Source organism: Haliotis rufescens, unplaced genomic scaffold (assembly GCF_023055435.1).
Source record: "Haliotis rufescens isolate VD_foot unplaced genomic scaffold, xgHalRufe1.0.p SCAF_1, whole genome shotgun sequence".
NCBI classification, from domain to species: domain Eukaryota; kingdom Metazoa; phylum Mollusca; class Gastropoda; order Lepetellida; family Haliotidae; genus Haliotis; species Haliotis rufescens.
Window position 1 is genome coordinate 15,665,825 of NW_025963779.1, and position 16,560 is coordinate 15,682,384.

General features: G+C 44.0%; 1 protein-coding gene across 1 annotated transcript; it reads right to left on the reverse strand.

The window, feature by feature from the left end:
- Positions 1-244: 244 nt before the first annotated feature.
- LOC124149275 (aspartyl/asparaginyl beta-hydroxylase-like) lies at positions 245-16,274 on the reverse strand. Its single transcript, XM_046520744.2, has 10 exons — positions 15,928-16,274; positions 13,150-13,664; positions 11,936-12,173; positions 11,164-11,300; positions 10,610-10,804; positions 9,984-10,121; positions 6,723-6,858; positions 5,306-5,397; positions 2,111-2,241; positions 245-1,121 (listed from the first exon to the last, which is right to left on the reverse strand). The coding sequence occupies exons 1-10, from the start codon at positions 16,172-16,174 to the stop codon at positions 971-973; spliced, it is 1,980 nt and encodes a 659-aa protein (XP_046376700.2). The 5' UTR covers positions 16,175-16,274; the 3' UTR covers positions 245-970.
- Positions 16,275-16,560: the final 286 nt, after the last annotated feature.

The window sequence follows — 16,560 nt, forward strand, 5'->3', positions numbered from 1 at the left end:
CAATACTCTGTACAAAGATAAAACAATTAATTTCCATATATTGCACGCTCATGTATGTTTTGTCCACACAAAAAATTCTGCCTCTTGCATATTTACATGTGTCAATAGATACATGCATTTCTTGACCTTAATGAGAATATCTTCTCAATAAATACTGCTTTGGATGAGACTGCTGTTGTAAAACATCTTCTATTCTACATTCATTAATTACATCAGTTTTGATTCTAATTATGGCTACTTAATATTTTTGTTGATGACTAGTTTATTTAAAAATCACATACAGGTATATCCATGAGTAATTCCATTTTAAATTAGATTTGATGGGACTGATAATGAACGTACCTGATTCTGGCAAGGAAGAGGCATAAATGTTAAAAGCATTTCTTGATACCATATTTGACCCAATAATGGCCAAAGTTCTCAGAAGTAAGTCAGATGGGTGTCTCATAAGAACCAGTGATAGGTGAAATGGTTAATATTTTCAGATGAGATTAGGGGTCAGTGAGCAGGACCCTTTTAGTAACTCAAACCATTTATATAGATAGGTTCTCCCCAACTCAAATCAACACGATGATGCAACCGTCTCACGCCCTGCCTCCTCTATCAAGCATCTGATTCTTACAATGATGTTCATAAGGCCACAAAAATTTGTTCCGTGGAATTACCAAGACCCATTATCAAATTCCTCCTGGAATGAAAATCCTATCTTTCAAGATGAAGAAAAATAAGTGCCCCAAAAAGCCAAATTTAATGACCTGTTGTCTGTTCATGTGTTGTAAAATACAAATTAAAACATGAGTATAAGACATATATACTGAACAAATGACTTTCTGATTCTATCTTAAAGATAAATTAGTATTTTTATAAGAGAATGCTGCAAGGTCCATTCATTGGACGAATATGATAACCAAATGATAAACATGTTGTGACCAATTATTTTTTCTGCTGTTTCTTCGCCAGTGATGTGGGGTTAGATGGGTGCCAGTTTCCACTTGAGGTCGTCCGAGAGACCAGGGTGCCAGAAGTCCATGATAAGAACCAGTCGGAACCTGTCCCCGTCATGCCACACCTCATGCTCGAACGAGTCATCGAATATTATGAACTTGCCTTCCTCCCACTCTCTGGAATAAATAAATCATTTGTTTGTTTGCACACATCAGTATTCCAGCTATATGACAGCAGCCTGTAAATAATAGTGTCTGGACCAGACAATCAAGTGATGAATATTATGTGCAGTAATCCACACCATTAGGGTACGTAAAGTTGCCTCGTATAATCAATAGGTTGCTGAGGACTAATTCTAACCAGGAATACCCACTGGGCTGAGGAATAATATCAATGGAGAAGGGAAGTGGCAAATCATTTTCATATTTCGATTGCATGTATGTATCACAGCTAGGTCTGAGAAAGCATTGAGGAAAGTGACAAACAAAGAATTTGTTTTAGTATCAGAAAGGGGGACAACCCCGAATCCTGACAGGGTCCTCATTTGGCGACTCACCTGGTCCTGTTCCCGACCCACCTGGTCTCGTTCCCGACCCACCTGGTCTCATTACCAACTCACCTGGTCTCATTACCAACTCGAGTGGTCTCATTCCCCACCCACCTGGTCTCATTACCAACTCGAGTGGTCTCATTCCCCACCCACCTGGTCTCATTACCAACACACCTCGTCTTGTTCCGGACCCATCTTGTCTCGTTCCCAATCCACCTGGTCTCGTTACCAACTCATCTGGTCTTGTTCCCAACTCATCTGGTCTCATTACCAACTCACCTGGTCTCGTTACCGAACCACCTGGTTTCATTACCAACTCACCTGGTCTCGTTCCCAACTCACCTGGTCTCGTTCCAGATCCACCTCGTCTCATTACCAACTCACCTGGTCTCGTTACCGACCCACCTGGTCTCGTTCCAGATCCACCTCGTCTCATTACCAACTCACCTGGTCTCGTTACCGACCCACCTGGTCTCGTTCCAGATCCACCTCGTCTCATTACCAACTCACCTGGTCTCATTACCAACTCACCTGGTCTCGTTCCCGACCCACCTGGTCTCATTACCAACTCACCTGGCCTCGTTCCCGACCCACCTGGTCTCATTACAAACTCACCTGGTCTCGTTACCGACTCTGATGCGTGGCCCAGGGGGAACCACCAGTCCCAAGTGGGACCTGATCCGACAGTTCGTGGGCCCACAGTGAGGCCAGACATGCACACCTGGCTGCATCACGGAGAACTTCACCTGCAAATACACAGCACAATGTCGCTTGTAAACATACTGTTATCAATGTATGTTACAGTACATTAGCTGTGGTAACTGTATCTCATGTACTGACAAGTGCTACATGGTTCACTTCCTAAGACACTTGCCTTCAAATACGAATACCTATATTTTAGATTGTGCAAAAACATACTCACTTATTGAGCTGGAAACTGGATCAGTAAAGATTGTTTATCCACCATTGCACTTGGTGATGGTGGACCAAAAAATCTGTACCCTCTCAATGTTCCCAACGCGATAAGTGTATAGAAAGTTGCATGATGGAAAATATAAGTACCTTATTCGACGTAATAAGTGCCCAGGGCGCTCTCAAAATTAGGAATAGTGGGCTCTTATTAGAATATTGTTTTGGTGAAAAAAACAGAGTTGAAAGATGGTAAATTTCGAGGTTTATGCCGACAGCCTAAAATGTTTATATACGCCAGACATATTCTTCCAGAACTTAATTGCCCATAATTAAGGGTGCATATAACACACGAGTGTGTATTATACACGAATAAATATGTCTTGTGCACATTGATCTATCGGAAGGGGTGCTAATTAGGATTGTTCACTAGCCAATATATTAGCAAATATCGCCGTGGGCGCTTATAAGAGCGGGGCGCTTATTACGTCGAATACGGTACTCATATTTGAAGGCAAGTGTTTAAGGAAACAAATCATGTTGCAGGTTCATGGGATTACGATTCATGCACATTATACCATGGTTTTTAGTATGTTCCGAATTGGAGATCTATGAGGAAATCATTGTCTGGAACTGTGTTGCAACAAGTCAATATCAAAATCGTTTACAGGGAGCAAACCAGAGGTAGGGTACGTGCAGCTAAATTGTTACCTAAAAAGTACTTAAATGGTGGGGGCTGGTTGGGTAGCCCAGTGGCTAGAGCCTTCGCTTGACACACTGAAGACCCTGGTTCAATTCTCCACATGGGTACATTGTGTGAAGCCTATTTCTGGTGTCCCCTGCCGTGACATTGCTGGAATATTGCTAAAAGCAGCGTAAAACATACTCACTCACTCACTCACTTACTTAATTGGTGGGAAATGATCTCAAGAAAGTACTGTGTTTTTACTGAGTATGTTACTTTAGATTTGATTTAGGTAAAAGGAAAGCTATCAAAGCAGTGGTGCACCAAGAGCATGAATCCCATGGTCCTCAGGCCCAACATCAAAACAGTCAGGAGGAGAGACACCATACATTATGGGGAACCTCCATTAAATATTTATGCTCCCCACAAATTTTCAACAGATATGAAACTGATACAGCAATTGTTTCAAGTCATGGCGACAACCTATCACCACCCCAAACATACCGTTACGAAAAAGAAATGAGATCACAGGTCAATTCTGAAGGTAAAAATAAGTATTCCTCAAGTGACTGAGTGAGTGAGTTGGGTTTAACGCCGCTTTTAACAGTATTCCAGTTATATCGCGGCGTGTCAGCTTAGCTTGGGAGGAAAGCCCGAAGTGATACCACTTCGTTGAAACCCACAGGAATGGTGCTGACAAACCTAGAAACATAATCGGGGCGAACCGGGATTCGATCCCACAATCATAAGTTTCTGGCGTGCCCAAGGGACGCAACTCTGCACAGTGAATCGGGCGCCTTAGACAACTGGGCCACCCGTGCCCCCGTATTCCTCAAGCCAAGCCAGGCATTTTTATGTAAACACTTTTCTGATTGGTTTAGACTAACAAGAAGTAAGCAGAAGAAAAATGACATAAGCGAATTGACCTTATTATTACGAATGCTCACAATTATTCAACTTGATACTGACATACGTAATTCTTGAGCAATACAACATTTCTAAGAATGGTAGTGCAAAATTCAAAAATTAATTGTTTCTACAGTTCGTCTGTGAAATAAATGGGGGATACCCACAATTTCACAACCTCACCAATATTTAGGAACTGAGGAAATATAAAGTTATATTGTTATCAGTAATACTGATAGTGTTATCAGTGTCCACATGATTGAGAACAGCTGGTGACAGAACTGGGTGATGGAAACCATGACAACCAGACTTAGTTCCTTGCCAGACAGCTGGATGGATCACTATCACTGGAATAAGATCTAGTTATCCGTAGTATGAGATAAATGGATGTACAAGAGTGCCATTGTGTCTTTGTAGATTCTGACAGAATGGTAGGGTTACATCATCTAAAACAAGATATCAAGTTAATATATTGTTTACAAGGTTTCACTGTATTTTTTCACCGACAGAAACTGGTTCTGGCTCAGCATCATCAACAGTGTTCCCACTGGCATCGAAACTGCCTGTCCCAGTGGACTGGCAACTCTAAAACTTACCAGTCCCACCCAATTTTTGTCAGTCCAACTTTGAACAAATAAAAATTGCACGAAAATTACCTGGTCTTAATTCTTTTAACATCAGTTTCAATGCAGTGTACTTTGTTGGCTGACAAATTCAGTGACATCATTTCTGAAGTAACTTATTTAGATCTACACACAAAGTTCAATCACAATTTTTTCCTATTTCTGAATATTTCACTTTGATTCAAGACTAAGTCACTACAAATAGATATTTAAACTCCAAGCAAAGTGAAATATTATTTCCATGAACTACAAATAAACCAGGGGAAACCCTGATGGTAACGGACAAGCCGACATCTTTTGAAAAGTATACTTTTTTGATTGTCGACGATGTTTTGTTTAACAACAAAGATTTACAAGATACCATATTAGCCGGTTCACATGGACTGGCAGTCACAAGAACGACCGATCCAAACCTAATTTTGCCAGTATAAAAAAACTGGTAATTACCGGTAAACGGGACCACTGTATCAATGATGGGTAGAGATGATATTTGTCATAATCTATTTTGATTCTGTTTTCAGCTGATGGCGAGGTTGGAGTTTTGCTTTTATTAGTGACCAGTATTTTTATACAGGGAGCAAAATATATGACATATTTATGTGTTGGTAGTTTCAAACCAAATAGCGAAAAAAATATGAAACGTTTGTAAATATGACCATGTATGTTGACCATGGTGGGAGTACAGACCTGTCCCCGGGTACAGTCCCGGACGTCCGGGATCTTGTCCACCAGGGAACACGTCACAGGGGCCTTCTCACAGTTCTTCTGACTCTTCTTCCCTGACAACATGGAACACATTGGAGATGCATAATTAACTATAACCCTTATACTAAGCTCATACTGATCTCAAAGAGACTGGGCGTTGGTCAAACTCATGTCTTTGCATTAAGTTACATTTCACACGCTTCTGAGATGTTAAGTCCACGTAAGTACAGGGCTGTTTGCAGATTACTCAATAAGTGGATGGGCATTTTATCAAATACCAGTATCTCAAACAGTCCACTCAAACAATGAACAGTTTGATAAGCAGCCTTATCATCTACCTAAGTAGTAACAGTCACACATGACCTGACCAACTGCATATACCATATTCGACGTAATAAGTGCCCCGCTTTAATAAGCGCCCACTGCATTATTTGCTAATATATTGGCTAGTGAACAATCCCAATTAGCACCCCTTCCGATTTATCAATGTACAAAAGACTTATTTATTCACATATAATACGCACTCGTGTGTTATACGCACCCTTAATTATGGGCAATTCAATTCTGGAAAAATATATCTGTCGTACATAAACATTTCAGGCTGTCAGCATAAACCTCGAAATTTATCTTTCATCTCTGTTTTTTTTCACCAAAATAATATTCTAATAAGAGCCCCCTATTTCTAATTTTGAGAGCGCCCTGGGCGCTTATTACGTCGATTACGGTTCAACCAACAATGCCCAATTCCTTCATATCCAGATCAACACTACCAACGTTAACCCACAACATCAAACAACCAAGGAGCTTAATCAACTGGAAAATGTTTTCACTCAAAAACATATGTCTCCCCCCTCCTTTTTTTGGTACAATGGTTCAAGTTGTCACTGTGAATGTGTTTGCAAATAATAAAAAAACCAATAATAGCAAATTATGGCCCCAAAAGAAAATAGTTTCATGCAGAAATATCCATTAGCTGCAGAGTCTTGGAAGGAAACAAACACTACTTATTTCAGATTAAGATCAAATTGTTTCCATGGAAATGTATGAAAATAAAACTTTCAAAATAACAAAGGGCACCAGTTAAGCTGATGAGCAATGCATATGCCAAGATTCACGGAAAAATGTTGAAAGGTTGTCAAGTTGTGGCCCTGAAACAAACCCTACCCTCATTTGAGAGACAACCACCACCCTCTCACTAACAAGCTTCTTAAAGAGCCCCCAACAAACCATCACACAACGCTGGTCTCCCTGCAGAATGCATTCAACACAGAGTCCTATACTTATAGTACATGTCTCGCTAAGTAGGAGGTTCATGCAGTCTTCTAGATAGTCCTGTTTGAGTGTGTTTTGTATTTTATCTGTTAAATGTTTACTATTTGGTTGGTTCAACCTTTCTAACCTTGAGTATAGAGAGTGAACTGTTTCCACTCGCCCTTTTCTCGGAGATTCTCATCTTCAAAAATAAATCTGCTGGTATCAACATTGAGCTGCCGTAGTCCCTCGTCTCTGATCTCCTGCCAGTGCTGCTGTAGTGCCTGCCAAAAGAACCTCATCATTATCCTGTATAAGGCTATTCATACTCTATCCCTCATCATAACCCAAAGGTGTTGAGCAAGGCCTGTCTCCCACTACCCACCTTCCGTCTCCCACTAACCACCTTCCCTCCCCCTCTACCCACCTTCAGTCTCCCACTATCTACCTTCAGTCTCCCACTATCTACATTCAGTCTCCCACTACTCACCTTCCGTCTCCCACTACCCACCTTCCGTCTCCCACTACCCACCTTCAGTCTCCCACTACCCACCTTCAGTCACCCACTATCTATCTTCAGTCTCCCACTACCCACCTTCCGTCCCCCACTACCCACCTTCAGTCTCCTACTACCCACCTTTAATCTCCCACTACCCACCTTCAGTCTCCCACTACCCACCTTCTGTCTCCCACTACCCACCTTCCGTCCCCCACTACCCACCTTCAGTCTCCCACACCCACCTTCCGTCCCCCACTACCCACCTTCAGTCTCCCACTACCCACCTTCAGTCTCCCACCACCCACCTTCAGTCTCCCACACCCACCTTCCGTCTCCCACTACCCACCTTCAGTCTCCCACTTCCCACCTTCTGTCCCCCACCTTCAGTCTCCCACCACCAACCTTCCGTCCCCCACTACCCACCTTCAGTCTCCCACTACCCACCTTCAGTCTCCCACTACCCACCTTCAGTCTCCCACTACCCACCTTCTGTCCCCCACTACCCATCTTCAGTCTCCTACGACCCACCTTCAGTCTCCCTCTACCCACCTTCAGTCTCCCACTACCCACCTTCTGTCCCCCACTACCCACCTTCAGTCTCCCTCTACCCACCTTCTGTCCTCCCATTACCCACCTTCAGTCTCCCTCTACCCACCTTCAGTCCCCCACTACCCACCTTCTGTCCCCCACTACCCACCTTCAGTCTCCCTCTACCCACCTTCAGTCTCCCTCTACCCACCTTCAGTCTCCCTCTACCAACCTTCGGTCCCCCACTGACCACCTTCAGTCTCCCACCACCCACCTTCAGTCTCCCACTACCCACCTTCAGTCTCCCTCTACCCACCTTCTGTCCCCCATCACCCACCTTCAGTCTCCCACTACCCACCTTCAGTCTCCCACTACCACCTTCAGTCTCCCTCTACCCACCTTCAGTCTCCCTCTACCCACCTTCAGTCTCCCTCTACCCACCTTCGGTCCCCCACTACCCACCTTCTGTCCCCCACTACCCACCTTCAGTCTCCCTCTAACCACCTTCCGTCCCCCACTACTCACCTTCTGTCTCCAACTACACACCTTCAGTCTCCCACTACCACCTTCAGTCTCCCTCTAACCACCTTCCGTCTCCCACTACCCACCTTCAGTCTCCCTCTACCCACCTTCAGTCTACCACTACCACCTTCAGTCTCCCTCTAACCACCTTCCGTCTCCCACTACCAGTGCCGTAGTAGTGTAGTGCCTGCCAAAAGAACCTCATCATTATCCTGTATAAGGCTATTCATACTCTATCCCTCATCATAACCCAAAGGTGTTGAGCAAGGCCTGTCTCCCACTACCCACCTTCCGTCTCCCACTAACCACCTTCCCTCCCCCTCTACCCACCTTCAGTCTCCCACTATCTACCTTCAGTCTCCCACTATCTACATTCAGTCTCCCACTACTCACCTTCCGTCCCCCACTACCCACCTTCTGTCCCCCACTACCCACCTTCAGTCTCCCTCTACCCACCTTCAGTCTCCCTCTACCCACCTTCAGTCTCCCTCTACCAACTTTCGGTCCCCCACTGACCACCTTCAGTCTCCAACCACCCACCTTCAGTCTCCCACTACCCACCTTCAGTCTCCCTCTACCCACCTTCTGTCCCCCATCACCCACCTTCAGTCTCCCACTACCCACCTTCAGTCTCCCACTACCACCTTCAGTCTCCCTCTACCCACCTTCAGTCTCCCTCTACCCACCTTCAGTCTCCCTCTACCCACCTTCGGTCCCCCACTACCCACCTTCTGTCCCCCACTACCCACCTTCAGTCTCCCTCTAACCACCTTCCGTCCCCCACTACTCACCTTCTGTCTCCAACTACACACCTTCAGTCTCCCACTACCACCTTCAGTCTCCCTCTAACCACCTTCCGTCTCCCACTACCCACCTTCAGTCTCCCTCTACCCACCTTCAGTCTACCACTACCACCTTCAGTCTCCCTCTAACCACCTTCCGTCTCCCCCTACCCACCTTCAGTCTCCCACTACCCACCTTCAGTCTCCAAATACACACCTTCAGTCTCCAACTACACACCTTCAGTCGCCCACTACCAACCTTCAGTCACCCACTACCCACCTTCAGTCTCCCGCTATCTACCTTCAGTCTCCCACTACCCACCTTCAGTCTCCCACTACCCACCTTCTGTCTCCCACTACCCACCTTCCGTCCCCCACTACCCACCTTCAGTCTCCCACCACCCATCTTCAGTCTCCCACTACCCACCTTCAGTCTCCCTCGAACCAAACTTCAGTCTCCCACTACCCACCTTCCGTCCCCCACTACCCACCTTTAGTCTCCCACTACACACCTTTAGTCTCCCACTAACCACCTTCAGTCTCCCCCTACCCACCTTCAGTCTCCCACTACCCATCTTCCGTCCCCCACTACCCACCTTTAGTCTCCCACTACACACCTTTAGTCTCCCACTAACCACCTTCAGTCTCCCCCTACCCACCTTCAGTCTCCCTCTACCCACCTTCCTTCCCCCACTACTCATCTTCTGTCTCCAACTACACACTTTCAGTCGCCCACTACCCACCTTCAGTCTCCCTCTACCCACCTTCAGTCCCCCACTACTCACCTTCTGTCTCCAACTACACACCTTCAGTCTACCACTACCACCTTCAGTCTCCCTCTAACCACCTTCCGTCTCCCACTACCCACCTTCAGTCTCCCACTACCCATCTTCCGTCCCCAAAAACCCACCTTTAGTCTCCCACTACCCACCTTGAGTCTCCCACTACCCACCTTCCGTCTCCCACTACCCACCTTTAGTCTCCCACTACCCACCTTCCGTCTCCCACTACCCACCTTTAGTCTCCCACTACCCATCTTCCGTCCCCCACTACCCACCTTCAGTCCGCCACTACCCACCTTCAGGTGTTGAGCAAGGCCGGTCTCTCTGGGTGTCCACCAAGGATGAGATTTGAGGTCTTCTACGTTGTACAGTGATCGTTGGTACGGAGAGAGAAACAGACCCAAGGAAGCTGCCTGCTTGTAATATCTGTAAGCCTGAAACAAGTGATCGTAGCTGTACATGAAATTATGTCATTCCATTATGAGATTACCCAGGTTAGCGAAAAACCTGTTGCCACTAGACCAAAGCCTGAGTCTAGTCTAATTATTTTCGGTATGGTTTGTTTGGAAATATGAGTCCATATAATAACACTAAAATTGACACTGAGAGCCAAGTTGGGGCTAGTAGACTCAAGAGTTTTTCGCACAGACTGCAGATACAGTAAACTACGGTTATAACGAACACGCTTATAACGAAATGACGGATAAAACGAACTTACTTTTTTGGTCCCGACTATTGTGTATAACAAACTACGGTTATAATAAACTAAAACTAGTAGTCCCTTTGAGTTCGTTATAACCGTAGTTTACTGTACCACAATATCGCCTCTAATGTACATAAGCATTTATTACTAGACCAAAAAGGTAAATAAGTGTTTCGTATTTTTCCGTTAAGAGCCTATTTGTTTTCATACTGGACCTACCTTTTCTGTGTTCCCGAGTCTATGCAGTGCATCACCAAGATGGTAATAGAAACGGCCATCACGGGTCCCCTTAGCTGCACTCTTCAGTCCACGTTCCAGGTATGGAACTGCCTCAACAGGATTCTTCTCGTCTGTCTTCAGAATAAATCCAAAATGGACGAGTGCAAAGCCATCATTTGGGTCCAGCTTCAGCACCTGCAACATGACATGTGAAAAGAGTATCACGTCATAGTCAACCACACAAGAAGCAGTTGTGTGCAGTTATTGCAACTGATTGATGCGCTTACTTTCACAATCACAGTCATGTTTTTTCTTAGATTCCAAAAAATTTCATCCCAGACTTTGAGGCCTTTTTCGACCTGACTTGTGTCTTATTTACTTGCCGAGAGTAAACGCCAAATTCATGCCAGCTTCCAACGCTATTCAGGATGCAAGAGTGGAGACAGGCCTGTTTCAAGGCATTCGACAGTGCCAAACTGGTAGACATTTCTGAATGCACCTGCACTAATTCTAGGGCCTGCTACCTATTGCTGCTGCCACTGAAGCCAACCTACCTTTGAGAAGACTTGTTTGGCATCCTGGTTATGGCCTATCATCAGGTAGCTCACTCCCAGCTCCTTCATCAGCGTGATGTCGGTCGGGAAGCGTGATGTCAGCAACTCAAATGTTTTGGCAGCTCGGGGACTATAGCCTTAAAGGAAGCAGGCAAAACTAAATAAAACCACCAGCGAAGTAGATAGTTTGAAGGCAGTTAAGACATGGTTGGGATTTATCACAATCATAAACAGTAGGAGCATCAACTATAAAAAGATGCTAACATCCTGGTTCTATTTCTTGAATAGGCAGAAACAGATATATTCTGTTTTAAGTTCCTTAATTCAGAGGTATTGTTAACTGAATCAACATCAACTGTAAAACCAAGTATTACACCTTTTTCACTTTACTGGTCATCCATTTCCAAAGCTGTCAATATAACATTGGTTGACAATAGTAACATACTGAATTGGGAAATTTTGAATTCCAATTTGGGAATTTGTACTGACATTTGATGAAGACCTGAAGCTGATAGTAACCTTTTAGTTTAGAATGCCTCGAAATAATAAATAAATCTGAAGGAGAACAAAGAGCACTCAGCAGTCTTCCAGCCATTTTACAGCGGCCTACAAATACTCAATCTGGGCCAGGCAAACTTGTGACTGAAAACAGCCAATATCCATGCCATTCGGGTCTGATGACATTCAAGTCTAAAGATAAAAGACACTTGTTTACAAAACATCTAGCAACAATCACAACCAATATCACATTTACAACAGCTAAACTTCTTACCTCTAAATTGCTGCCTGTCTGCTAGTCGCCGTCCAACTATCTTAAACAACTGGTCTGGTACATCGGGTATTTTCAACACCTTTTCAAACGCTACCATGCACATCTCCAATATCTCATTGCTGCGACGCTGTTCGGCAAGCCTGTCCAGGGCCACACCTCGGCCATACAGCGCTCTCGGACTCACGGGGTTGCTGTCCAGGATCTCATTATATTCAGCCAAAGCCTCATCTACCTTGTTCTGAAAAATAGAACATTTAGGGTTTTACACTGAGGACCAAACATTGCATGTCATGCACTTGCAAACATATTTTTACCACCGCTTTTTTAAATTCCTGGGAGTCATAAGTGTTTCTGTTGACCAGTAGTTAATGGTTTTGAGGCACTGTCTACTGACTGCACTGGATCATAGTGGCACAGGAATACTTCCGGTAACTATGGAAACTATTTCAGAATAGCATTGACTTTTGAAAACGTTTAAGACACAGAGTGATGATCTAGATGTTAGCCAGCTGACAATTGAGGCAAGTCATGCTGGAAGCTCTACATCCAAAACTTGCAGACAAAAATAAATGATTTGAGATTCCATTAACTGTTGTAGAAATCTCATTACCCAGACAGAAAATCAAATTCATTCTGGAACATGGAATTTTGTCATTTGTCAACTATTTTCCATAGTAAACTAACTACAGTGTCTACTATTTGCAGAGATAAATCTAGGCTGCACTGTAGCAGAAATCTCGCAGTATCACTGCAAATTGCTCCAAGATTATTATCTTTACAGCCTATCACTTATATCTGTCACACATTTTCAGTATCATGATGCACAATCAACTGTCACTTGTCTATTGTCACTGAATAAAATCTTCAAGCATATATAAAACTCAAGGAGGTAGACATCTGCCATTAAGTCAATAAGGAAAAGGAAGTTATCAAAGCAGCCAATGAGAGAGGTTGTTATGATGCTATTAATGACAATATTGTCATCCTCTAATCACACATTGTGTTTCAAAGCGGAATAGTCCACAGTCAGTCTCACTGCTTCATTTTCATATCTGTGAATGTCGGACAGTAATTAATTCAAGTATGCATACAAGTTAGTATAAGTGCCCAACCCACTGAAAGAAAATTCCTTATCCTACCCTTACAACTTGGACGGGGATCTCTCGCTCACTTTGTTGGTATCCTGGATTTATCTCCGGGTATTGCCACATTACCTGTTCCAGCAGAGCGTCCACTTGATCCAGATCCTTCCTGATCCGGAAGTCACCAGCACTGGTGATGTCAGCCTTGGCATACACGTCCTCCACCTTCTGTCTCTCCATCTTGCTGGCCCCTCGTGCAGGGGGGTCACCCTCCTCACTCCTTACTTCCCTCTTCTTGTCTTCCTCTTTGCGCAATTCTTTCAATCCCTCCCCTGGGTTACTTCCCTGAGTTTCTCCTTTGCTGATGTCAGCAGATTTATACTTTTCTTCCCTTGTCTTCCCTTTCCTTGGGGAAGAATCATCTTTTTTATCTTTCTTGCCTTCAGGGGAGTCTTTCTCAAATTCTTGATCCTTTGTATCCTTCTGGGATGGTTTCCCTGAAGACTCTTTCCATCCTGGACTGGGAACATCGGTTTTGTCATTTGTAGCACCTGTGGCATCTGTTTTGGTATCAACACTTTCACCCTTGTCCCAAGAAGAAAAGTGTCCAGGGAAGAGTTCATGGACATATTTTGCTATCACCTCACCTGAAACAAAGTGCTAAAGATTTGGAATCTCATATAATAAAACCTCTAGAATTGCGAATATGTTTGTTTTGTTTTGCTTGTTCTTTAATGCTGCACTCAGCAATATTACAGCTTTATGATAGTGGAATCTGGGTCAGACAATCCAGTGATTGATATTATAAACATTGATCCACGTCACCAAGGTACAATGACAAGTGTTGCGCAGTGGAATTTTAACTATTAACAAAAATGTGAATTCCCTCACTATTGTATGCGGGGAACTAAAAGTGACTCTTTTACTGTTGTATGCGGGGAACTAAATGTGACTATCTTGATATGATGAAATAATTCAGATCATGAATCTGGGGAACTAAACGGGAATCTCTAGAAATGTAAATGTGACAAAATTAACTAAATATGATTCTCAAAATCTACTGCTATCAACCTATCAGTCTAGCCCTATGTTGGCTAGCATTGTTGCGTCCTATTGGGACATCCTATCGTACAAGGGGTGTTCATTAAAGATTTCCCCTAAACCACTTAGGGTTATATTTGGTTGAAATTTCACACGTGTAATGATACATGTTTCTATGGGTTATGTCTAACTATTAATCTTACCACTTTTACAGGTGTTATGATCGAGTAGGGTGTGACAATGAAGCCAGTAGAATACCGAGCAGTGATTAGGTTTTTATATTTGAAAGGTCGCACACCAAAATAAACTTTCGATGAAATGAAAGCAACTTATGGGGAAGATGCCCCATCATATGACGTTAAACACTGTGTGGTCGGACATCTGTGGAAACAGCTGCCATTCCTGGTCGCCCCCATTCAGCCATTGATGAGGACACTATCCATCAAGTGGAGACGGCCATTTTGGCAGACCGATGTATAACTGTTCGCCAGTTAGCACAAGATGTCAAGATCAGTGTAGGGTCTGTGGTAAAAATCATCCATGACAATTTGAACATGCAAAAGGTGTCTGCACGATGGATTCCCAGGTTGCTCACACCTTTCCAAAAGCAGGAACGAGTCAATTGCTCAAAGGATCTTTTGGACATGTGCCAAAAAAAACAGGCAAACTTTTTTGACAGACTTATCACACAGGATGAAACATGGGTCCATGACTATGATCCTGAGACTAAAGTTCAGTCGATGCAATGGAAGCATGTGGAGTCACCACCCCAAAAGAAGGCACGTATCCAACCCCCTGCAGGCAAGGTCATGCTCACGGTGTTTTGGGACCAGCACGGAGTAGTGATGATGGATTTCTTGGCAAAGGGTACCACAATTACAGGAGCTTATTATGCTTCACTGCTGCGGAAATTGCGGGACGCTATCAAGCTTAAGAGGCGTGGCATGCTGACCAAGGGTGTCCATCTCCTGCAAGACAATGCTCCAGTACACAACTCTCATGTTGCCCAGACAGAAGCGCGGTCCAGTGGCTATGAAATCCTTCCACATCCTACTTACTCTCCTGACCTTGCACCATCTGACTTCAACCTCTTTCCAACCATGAAGTCATTTTTGAAGGGAAAACGTTTCACAGATGATGAAACACTGATTTCTGAAGTCAAGTCCTGGTTTGAGACGCAAAACGAGGGCTTTTACAAGCGAGGTCTTCATAGTTGCATAAAACGATGGGAGAAGTGTGTAACTCTTGGTGGTTCCTATGTGGAGAAAGACTAATTCCTATGCCAAGTTTCATTCCACTAGGTCCATCGGAAGTGGGTCGGGGGAAATCTTTAATGAACACCCCTCGTAACTAACACGTTCTACTACGTCCTACCTTGACGCGCAATAAAAGGAAATTGTTCAATGTACGTCCTATCGCGACGACATATAAAACCAAACTGACGAATGTGCCTTCTATCGAGCCGAACTATCAAAACCAAAGTGAACTTAACTCAAGTCCGATTTACCTCGTTTTTCACATGCTCGGATAGCATGTGTGCCATGTCATACATTTGTTTTTACTCCGCGAAGCAAGATGCGTTCCAGCTATCTGTTCCAGCTTACCATGTCTTCAAACCAACAAGCAATCAACCAAGACACTGAGTGGCAATCAGGGATGCAACTTGGCACTAGCCTGCTAGCCCTAGTTAGTTTGTCTAATGTTAAAGATACCCTATTAGGGGCTTACAGAATTCTGGGACATCACTATTCAGGATAGTAAATGTTTCAGGTTGAGCTGCATTCCTGTGAGTCTGATCGGCCAATACCAATAGGTTATCCTCCACTGGGACTGTGTTACAGTTACAGTGACTGTTACAGTGTAACTTACCCACAACATGCTGCACTTCAGGACTGACGTAGAAAACTGCCACTGCTGCTACGAGGCTGCTGGTGAAGACAATGGCCGCTAATCTTATGCTGGAACCTTTGCCGGCCTTCTTAGTTTTGGTCTGTGCCTCCAATTTAGGTTTAACGCCATTTCTTGCCTTCTCTGGTTTGGATGGTTTCAAGTCTACATAATAATACAGACAACTTTCACAATTGACAATTTCTTTGAAAGAACTGCCTCCAACCATCAGGCATACCAATGAAAAATTCTAAGTTGTGTTCCAAATGAAATGTGTATTTTATTGGTTTGAGATGCCCACACATCATGGATTCTTGAAAAAGGGAAAAAGGAAGTAAATGTGTGAATACCTCAAAAAACATCATATGAATCATAGATCTTTTTGGAGATTTCCAACTATCTAAAGAAATAATGTCAAAATGTAAGTGTATCTCACACCATTTAAAACATCTTGATGACAAATCCCCCCGGCCTTAAGTGAGTGAGTGAGTGAGTGAGTATGGTTTTACGCCGCCTTTAGCAATATTCCAGCAATATCACAGCGGGGGACACCAGAAATGGGCTTCACACATTGTACCCATGTCGGGAATCAAACCCGGGTCTTCGGCGTGACGA

What these genes read in the sequence shown, in the direction of transcription:
- LOC124149275 (XM_046520744.2), bottom strand. Translation starts at nt 16,174, where the DNA reads ATGGTTGGAGGCAGTTCTTTCAAAGAAATTGTCAATTGTGAAAGTTGT. An exon ending in TGAAGTGCAGCATGTTGTGG is followed by an intron (nt 13,665 to 15,927) that starts GTAAGTTACACT and finishes ACTTTGTTTCAG; the next exon opens with GTGAGGTGATAGCAAAATAT. An exon ending in GCCTTGCTCAACACCTGAAG is followed by an intron (nt 6,859 to 9,983) that starts GTGGGTAGTGGC and finishes TTCTTTTGGCAG; the next exon opens with GCACTACAGCAGCACTGGCA.